General features: G+C 43.4%; 1 protein-coding gene across 1 annotated transcript; it reads right to left on the bottom strand.

The window, feature by feature from the left end:
- Positions 1 to 271: 271 nt before the first annotated feature.
- Positions 272 to 3,567, bottom strand: LOC149330897 (uncharacterized). Its single transcript, XM_089560013.1, has 3 exons — positions 3,374 to 3,567; positions 2,728 to 2,891; positions 272 to 1,492 (listed from the first exon to the last, which is right to left on the bottom strand). The coding sequence occupies exons 1-3, from the start codon at positions 3,439 to 3,441 to the stop codon at positions 1,071 to 1,073; spliced, it is 654 nt and encodes a 217-aa protein (XP_089416139.1). The 5' UTR covers positions 3,442 to 3,567; the 3' UTR covers positions 272 to 1,070.
- Between the last annotated feature and the right edge of the window lie 5,834 nt (positions 3,568 to 9,401).

The following is a 9,401-nucleotide window of genomic DNA, read 5'->3' as shown; positions in this document are numbered from 1 at the left end:
AGGCGCCTTGGGAAATTCTGCAACACCATTCGTGTTCGCAGCGTTTTGCAACTTTGTGGACAATTTTAAGAAAACTAGGGGGCAGGCAGTCCTTTTCTTCATTTCCTTACCCAATTTTGCGGGTGCATGTGACATAGCAGTATGTTTTGATGAGTGTCTATTATTGTTGCAATGGTCAGATTTTCAGATGAAACATTGCTTTATTTCTGAATTGTATACACTTTCACATCATGCACAGTATTTATTCGCGTTCGTGGCAAGACCTCACAGGTAAATAACTGCAGCTAAGAGGCAATATAAGTTCACAAAATAATATAAATATAAGCAGATACACTTGAATAGATAAATGACAGGTAAAAAATGTGCCATTATAGATGAACAGCTTAACCAGAGTATGGCACACAAGAAATCAAATGCTTTACGAATTGGAAAAACAGCGCAACGGAAGACGACACAAGAGAAGGACAAAACACCAGCGCTGAATCTGGAATCAAATGCTCTCTGCCATACGTGACCTATCAAACATGCACAACTTATTGCACCTACGAATGGGATCAGTGCGTCTAGAATATGTTGCACATTTTTAAGAACATCTATTTATTAAGATCATCTATTTTAAGAACAGCGGCACAGACAACTTAATACACAAATCTAAACATAATGTGAAATCAAGGAAAAAGAAACAATATTCAGTGAATGATCTAGTCACCATCCCCCATTTTAGAAACATAAACAGTTCCAAAAATGCAAAAAGGCACTCCAGCACAGTTCTCGATTCACAAACTGAGCCACAATTATTTAGTAAGCAGTATCTGAATACTAAACCCCATTTTCTTTTCGATGTACTTCTTTGGCATGAATGTGAAACATATTGCCTCAGCTATCTCAAAACAGTGAGAACTTGACAGAAACTGGCAGGCCATCGAATAAACCATATAGTACACAGACACATTATAGCTTTAACAAACATAGCCTGAAGAAGTTACCATGTGAACAGCATGGCAATTACCTGTGACTCAACCTTTACTATGTTAACAGGGTAATGAGCCAAAGAAACAAATGCTGCTCCGTTAAGCCAAAAGCCCATCAAGAAGCCTCCTGACTATAAGAGACGTATACCGCTCCTCACCCAGGTCCTTAAACACTTGCTTCACAATGTCCGCATAGATGACTGGTAGAGGTGTAAGACGCTTCACACGGGGGTCATCACAACTGCCCGAAACAAACTCTTTCAAGGGTATGAAATCCCCATTCGTGATGCACTGTCCACAGCTGTCGGAATGGTTGACAACCACATCAAGACATTCATTCCAATCATCCACCACAAATTCAAACTTGTCATTGAGATCCAAGAGCACTTCGTTTGCAACCTTGGCATTCACAGCACTGCACTCGTGCAAGACGTTCCTCCTTAGCCTCTGAATGTCTTCGAACTCGTTCAAGCTTAGTCCATAGTGAATTTGCATAAAGTTCAGCATCTGCAGACAGCGCTCTGCAAGAAGATGACAAGTAGTAAGTTCTTTTATTCATTTATTATTGTACACGGGACATGCTATTGGCCAAAATATCACAGCAGAATATGCCGAGAAATATGCACATATGTTTGTCTGAAACCATCATAAGGCACACACTCACCAAATAAAGCAATAGTACATGACACACAGAAAATAAAGAGGTATGCATGTTGTACATTACATGCAAATCAAGGTTCGCGACACAAGTGATGAAACCAGGATAAAAATTTTCAATACACATGTGGATGTGCGTTCAATGCGTTTAGAAGAATCCTCCACTGCATTCTAGACTTCAGACAAGTGGATAATTACAGTTAGAATCCCTTTTGGAACAGCCACATGCCTGTACAGGTTAACCTAGAACAAGTAGTTAAAGGCATGGGCTCAAAACTGAGACACCACTGGCATGCTTAGGAACTTGCTATACAAACAGAACTAACTAGGATGACAAGTGCTGACCATGCTGATAAGTAACTTGAATAATTAAAGGCCAAAGTTGCTGCTGTTAGTGCAGAGAAAGCACATTCACCACAGTTCAGTGTTTCTTGTAACGGCATGAATATTTGCGCAAAAAAGTCAAGACACACAGAAAGACGGGACTGGCAGTCATCCTGGTGTTTTACCTTTCTGTGTGTTGTGATTTTTTGGTGCAACTCTTCATGGCATTACAAGTAACAAACAAACTAGCCCACCAACAACTCCTGCTAAAGTTTAATGTTTGCACACTTCAATGAAACATCCATCCATTTCATAGATTTGTCGCAGAAACCGATTCAGTGAATTGCCACCACAGATACATAGCTGCTTTGAGATATTTTAGCAAGCCTCGCAATATCTGGCCTAAAATTCTTCCTAGATGAGAAACGAGGATATTATATTAATTTAAGATGTGACATTGAACAAAAGAAAAACAAAAGAAAAAATTTTCAACAACTGTCTAAGTTATCAATAAATTTTACCAGTTTTAGGCAGGCACTTTGCAAAGCACCTAATGACAATCTTTATCAGCCTGACTTTCCTTAGGAGACAAGAAATAGTATGACATGACATTCTAGTTATTCAAACCTGTGGACAAAAAAAAAAAAAAAAAACCAGTAGTTCACCGTGCAGAGGCAGATCAACAAAAACACACAATATAAGAAACTATTCATGGTGACCAGGTACAACACAAGAATTCAGGAAGCGAAATCTATTGCATTAGAGTGCCACTTACCGTCTCCATTATCATACCTCCGTGCTATGATGCCAGTGAACATGCACACCTGAAACCTGTGAACTCCCAGGCACTTTTCAGTCGGCAGCAATCGAACCGGCACCTTGTTTTGTCTACCGTCCTGAACGATGGCCATGAGCTGGTCTTCGTCAAATCCCACCACACTGCGAGAGGTTTAGATAACGAGTCATTACTAACAAAGCTGCCACCTCTCTGGTGTATTTCTCCCTAGGAATTCATACAACAGATTAGCACTTTGGCCGAGGGCGACAGAAGCATACTCAGCTAAAGTCGGTTTCTTGGGCGCCGGCTTGCTTTGCTTTGTTTCTGGCTGCCATTCGATACTTTGGCATGGATCGTTCCCTGGTTTAGTGCCCTTCATGTGGGCGCTTCCTGACTTCCATCAGGTAAAAATCACAATTAAGAAGCCACATCACAGAGCGGCAACATCTTTGTGACAATAAACTCACAAAAAATGCTCACTCAAGCAACGCAGCGGTGAAAAAAACTCTGCTACACCCTACGTTTGGCCGAGACGTGGTACCTCACGCACCAACTATTACCAAGCTTTGAATAAACTATTACACGCCAAGGGCAAAATGCTAACGAAAAACCTCAGCGAATGTCGAGGCTTTGCTTGTCTTACCATCCCACAAACTTGACGTATCTTCCTATTTCTCCGCAAAGCACGTCTTCAGCTTCCACAAGGTTCATGATTTCGATATGGCAAAGTCACTGACACAAAACGGCGCTAGTGCCAGACCATTAGTGCCGATTCGAAGATACCGAAGAAACAGAATCCACCGAATCACCAAAACCAGGGGCACAAGTTTCCCGCATTTCAACTTTACATGTGGAAGTGACGTCTGCGCCTTCTACAAAGACAGCAAGCCTCTCAGCAAGCCATTCAGCAAGAAAGCGAACACTTTGTCTTTTCTCTGTCAGAGGGCGCCACTGCCTTAAAAAAAAAAGGCGCCTGATTTGAACTTTTTGGGGTACCAGGTTTCAACATACGCATTTGAAAATCTCTGTGCGTACCTTTTATTGACCAGTACAGGCTAAGTTGCTAGATGTATACCGAGAAAATCATGTTCCGCCCTGTGTTACACCGAAGTCAAGGTGCGTTACGACTCAAGCAATCACAACGTAACAGCGTCCGAACATCAAATCTGGCACTGAGATGAGGCACCTTCCGAAGATCTGACTATAGAATTCTAGAATTAGTACTACAGACTAGTAAACTATAGATCTTACAGCTGATGCTTGTGTGGAAACCTTTACCTGCAAAATCTGCTCCAAGATTTCCAGCCTCGAAACACAGGTGGTGGAGGGGCAGGATGACAGAGCAATTACTGCACATTTGATACCGTACAGCCGATGTGGGGGATGTAGCTGGCTAAAGGCGACAGGAGAATGTTTGTCCCGTGGAGGGCACATATAGAAACCACAAGAGGAACTCTTCTTAGATTAGCCCTCTTTGAGCTATGTAACGCAGAGCGACTAGGAGTGTAGCAGCCTGCGGCAAGCGGTCCTTTGCACTAACTGCAGGTATATTTCGACTTATCGAGATTCAGGCCTGGTACAACCGAAACCTTGGGCATGGTTGGCGTTTGGATAGAGTAAAATGTCCGCTTAATTCCTTTCAAAGGCTGAAGGATTTTTTTTTTGTCTGGGGGGTGAATTTAACAAGGTGAAACTGCTAGTTTTCTAAGCGGGTTTTCGGGATGTCCGCACGAATTTTTCAAAAATTCACTGCTCAACAATAGCAACTATAGTAGGATAGTACCTAAAGAAACGTTGGTAACAAGGCGCAATAGTGCGTGGCGTCCTGTGTTACTCCGTTGGCTAATCACAACCAAGTCCAGGAGCCTTATACAAAAGTTATAATCGCGGGGCAACAGTTAACATTATAAGATACTGTTATGGAAATATTGGAGGTAGCGGTCTAATCTTCAGATGGGCAGGAAAATATTTCTTGTCGTTTGTCCTTAGCTCGCGAGTAGTTACGGTTGCCATAGAAAACCAAAGGGGAACCTTTTTGGCGATAACAGAAACGTTAATAGCAAAAAATTACAAGCCTCCCTAGGGAGATCTGCGGGTGTATTAATTGTTCTAGATGAATCTTAAGGTGTTCATAAGCAATTTCCGTCTGAAAAATGCGCTTGCCCAGAATTTACAGGTATCAGTAAAAGAAACAAGCTTTTTATTGTTTGACTTTACCAGAAAAGCAAGAGGCATCAAAATTCTCGACTTCTTGAATGAATGAGTTTGTTTTCCGTCAATGCGGAGGGGGTTCGAAAAAAAAGTAGAAATCCTTATACTTACCCGAATACGTATACCACTGCACCCGAACTTACCGAATGCTTGCCACTGTAGTTTCTTCGAGGTCATAATGATCCGCCTGCATACGTGTAAGCTTGTGTAATAGCTTACACCCATCAATTACTCACTGAATATTTTCACTTTTTTGGACGGACGCTTTCTTTTACGTCATACACGTCAGCTGGTCTTCCCGACGGACGGTTTAGATTCGTCCCTCACAAATTTTTTAAAACTCTCTATATACTGTATACAGACTTCTTATGAAGTCTGTAGACTCTCTATAAACAAATCCTAGAGAACAGTCTATAGGCAATACAAATGCTGTAGACAGTCTATAGTCAATCTATAGATTTTTACGGCCATACACTTTTAGTAGACTTTTGTCTGTAGACAGTCTATAGACTATGAACAGACAAAAATATCTGCAGGAAGGCAATATAATCTATAAGAAGTCTATAGACTGTCTATAGACCCTTTTTATCAGGGATCGCTGACCTTATGATAGGAGAAAGGGCAGCTGATATAACTGCGTTGATCGCTTGCTCGATGTGGAATGCAAGGGCGACGCAAGTGTCATGTTGCGTAGATAATGCGCCTCCTGGACTTACTGTTGTTGTCGCTAGTTCGGATAGCGAATTGCTGGTGAACGCAGTGTCACGCTGGGGGTCCTTGTTGAAGTCTCCGACTATATCCCTTACAAAAATGTGTTTTGAACCTCTGTTGTGCGGCTATTGTCCGGCTGTTGTCCGCATATTGAATCAGCAGAATTGCAATGTCAATGCTGTATGCTGTGGGGATGTCGCCAATCACAAAGTCCGCAGCCCGGTCAGGAGGAATGGGAAACGTTTGCGTTTCCCGTTGTCGTTCTCATCTACTAGGCTGACTGGCACTGGCGTGCGCAGGAGGAAGAGAACGAGGGAGGGGGGGGGGGGGGGTCGCAATTTCCCGTTTAGTAGACATGGGTATTAGAGTTGGGTCGAGTTGGGGGGGGGGGGGGGGGGGGGGGGACGCAAATTTTGCTTCATAGTGTTCCCTGCAACTTGGAAGACAGGAATTGGCACAACCATGAATCCCCCCCCCCCCCCCCCCTTTCCAATCGAGAGACCAGTGCAGGCTTATGGCCTATGCTGACTGGGTTGCATTTGCACTTGTGCAGTTGCACGTATTCATCTCCTCCTTGCAGAATGGATTCTTGTCGATCTGCTCTGAAAAGGCGGTGCTCGAGGATTTCAATGCTTAAGCAAGTACACGTCACCGGGGTAGTTGCAGCCTTTTCGGCGAGGACGTTCTCGAGGTTTTCGTCGTAGCCTCTCAAATTCATTTTGGTGAAGGGCGTGAGTTTCGTATTTAGTGGTAGAGTACTGCATGCTATCTCTTGGCGTTTACGGCGGGTGTTGGATGGTGCCTCTGGGGGGTGAAAGTGGTCGGGGGTTGAGGATAGAGGGTGGCGGTGTGTGGGTGGGCAGCCCCCTTGCCTGGGGGTCCGTAGAGCAGATGGCTGGTGGGGGGGGAGGGATGGGGTCGCTTTTAAAGGGTGGAATTTGACGCCAGATGCATTGGGAGGGGGTGATTCAGTAGTTTTTCTTACGTAGAAAAAATGTGGATTTGGGGAAAAAAGCTTTTATTGCGAAACCTATAATATTTAAAGATGACTCAGCTACATATTCCATTTGCGCAGCGCTGTAACAGAAGAAAACAGAAATCATCAGTTGAGAGAATCGATACTGCACTGTTATACATACATTATATGAAGGAAACAGTTAAAATGAACTCAACCGTATGATGTCAGGAAAGAATTTGAGACGTACTTGTCTCGACGTTTTCTCAAACGCTTTAGCTGGTATTTGGCAAATAAATGGAGGACAAGAAATTAAATCTTGAGGTGCAGCGAATAGCCCAGATGCTCAGAAGTAGCCAACGAGAATGAATGCACTTTAAACGAGGGTTGTGAAATACTTGTAAAAATTTACACGCCATCCCGAGAGCCGGAATTTATTGAACTCGTGGACTGCGGGCCCATTGTTATTGGGGATCGCTTCGTATACGCCCTTGCAAACGCAGTGCAAGTGCCTAATATATAGTATAGCAATTTTTAGCGTATAGGACAATTTACAGTATTACTGTGTATAGGAAGTATACCGATGTACACAACGTGTAAGGACGCGTTCTTTGAGGCTATCGTAGTTTGCTCATTATCCCGTTACACCATCACAGCGTAGTTCTCGTCTAGATCGTTATCAGAATTCAACAAGATGCATATGAGTGAGCTGTGAACGTGATGTCAGATACCTTATTTTTTTGTTCCGGTATAAAAATGTTCGCAAAAAGTAAACATTTTGTGCCCTGAAGAAGATGCAGCTCAAAAAATTAAAATTCAGGGTGCACATTATGCCTTCCAGACTTTTTGGCTTGAAAATACACATCACTCTTTAGGTGTATACGCTTTTCCGCAAGTCATCTAAGCGTGGTGACTAGTTTGAACAAAACCCCGTAAGTTATGTGCCAGAAATACTGTACGCTCAGGAAGTCTTACCCTGCCGACGCCGCAAGACATGCCGTCTAAAGCATCGTACTGATTGAACTGCATTAATCCCTTGTTTTTTGGAAAGTATCGGCATGTCACCTTGCAGTTCTTGTCCGCCGTCAACTGCAATAAACGAACGAATAATGATACGCACGTATTAAAATTAATCTAAACACTATATATTCGCTGCTGCCGCGTATGCAACAGGTTGAAAATGCAGTGAAATCCCACCGTAGAGTTGGAGGCTGCTTTCAGGTCTGGCTGTTTCTTCATGCAATACTCGTGTGGGGTCAACCAGTGTCCCGGTAAAAAATTTAAGTTTGGGATAACTTGGGTAACATTGAACGTCTCCTTCAGGCAACTGTCAGACACGGTACTGTAACAGATGAAAAGTTTATTACAAAAAGGCCGCGAAAAGCTGACCCTTTTCAGGTCATTAATCATCATCATCATGATCAACGTCGGACCAGCTACCCCCACTGCAGGACATAGGTCTCTCCCAAATCTGTGCATGTACCCCTTTTCAAACTTCTTGATCTCATCTGCCCACCTATCTTACTGCCGTCCCCTGCTGCGCTTGTCTTCTCTTGGAGTCCGTTCCGTTACCCTTAAGGACCAGCGGTTATCTTGCCTTCGCATTAAAGACCCGGTCCAGGCCCATTTTTTCTTGATTTCGACTATGGGATGTCATTAATATGGCGTTTGTTCCCTGAGCCACTCTGCCCTCTCCCTGTCTACTAACGTTACACCTATCATTTTCCTTTCCATAGCTCCCTGCGTTGTCCTCTACTTAATTTTTATCCTTTTCGTTAGCATTTTCGTCAATTTCTCCCACAAAAGTCAGTACTGGCAAAATACAACTATTGTATGCTCGCATCTCGAGGAGTATGGGCAAACTGCTATCCATGTCTTGAGGCTGAGAGCACGGGCCAAATGCTCTCCGGCGCATTGTTCGCCTAACTACTTCCCTACCATAACCAAGGTCTGCGCAATTGTCTTATGTAGATCTATTCCTTTACTACTTCAAATATACACGCGCCGTTGCCTATCGTGAACTCTTGCTCCCTTTCATGACTGTTGTACGTTATTTTGGTTTTCTTCATAATAACTTTAAGCACTACCATACTGCTTTGAGTTCTTATGCCCCAAATAATGCCCTTCAATTCATCCGCTGAAGATTTCAGCAAGACAACGTCATCAGCTAATCGTAAGCTGCTAAGGGTTCCATGAATTGGCCATATAAGTATCTGTCCATACCTGCCATATCGGCAGGCAACTGATCCTCAAATGTCGCTTTTACGTCTTGCGTTGCTTTCAAATGGGCCCTGCAACCCGTTCTAAGTGTATACGGGAACTCACTCAGCCTCTATACATACTGCCATGAACATAAAGCCAAATATATACACTTCTACACACAGAAGCGAATTCACAATCATGCTCAAAAGTTGGCGAGCCCTTTCCGGCAACTTTTTTTCAAATTCGAGCCGTGCTCAGCGTCACTCGTCTGCGTATGTCGGTTAAAATATGGCTATTGGCGAAATTCTTCCAGACGTCACGCAGCTACCGCAGCCAATCAGGAAGCTCCGGCCCCGGGGAACTCCCTCGCGTGTCGGCAGCCAATAACATCGAGACCAACTGCGGCAGCTCGAAGTTTTGAACATGTGCCGGTCATCATGCATAACAGACCACGCCTACGAACCATCTCGCATAAAGAAAAAAAATTGATCAAATAACCTCGCCCGCGCAAAAACTAATGCTGCCGTATTTCCGCACATAAGTTGTACGTGCATCTATCAAATTTTTATTTATTTATTTATTCCCTTATTTA

This window comes from Amblyomma mixtum, chromosome 9 (assembly GCF_055824585.1).
Source record: "Amblyomma mixtum isolate Tamu chromosome 9, ASM5582458v1, whole genome shotgun sequence".
Taxonomy (NCBI): domain Eukaryota; kingdom Metazoa; phylum Arthropoda; class Arachnida; order Ixodida; family Ixodidae; genus Amblyomma; species Amblyomma mixtum.
The sequence above is the reverse complement of the archived record's forward strand: the minus strand, read 5'-3'. Positions and strand labels throughout refer to the sequence as shown.

Coding starts and splice junctions, on each gene's coding strand:
- LOC149330897 (XM_089560013.1), bottom strand. CDS start 3,441: ATGAACCTTGTGGAAGCTGAAGACGTGCTTTGCGGAGAAATAGGAAGA. Junction 2,892..3,373: donor TACGTCAAGTTTGTGGGATG/GTAAGACAAGCA, acceptor AACCTCTCGCAG/TGTGGTGGGATTTGACGAAG. Junction 1,493..2,727: donor GAGGTATGATAATGGAGACG/GTAAGTGGCACT, acceptor ATCTTCTTGCAG/AGCGCTGTCTGCAGATGCTG.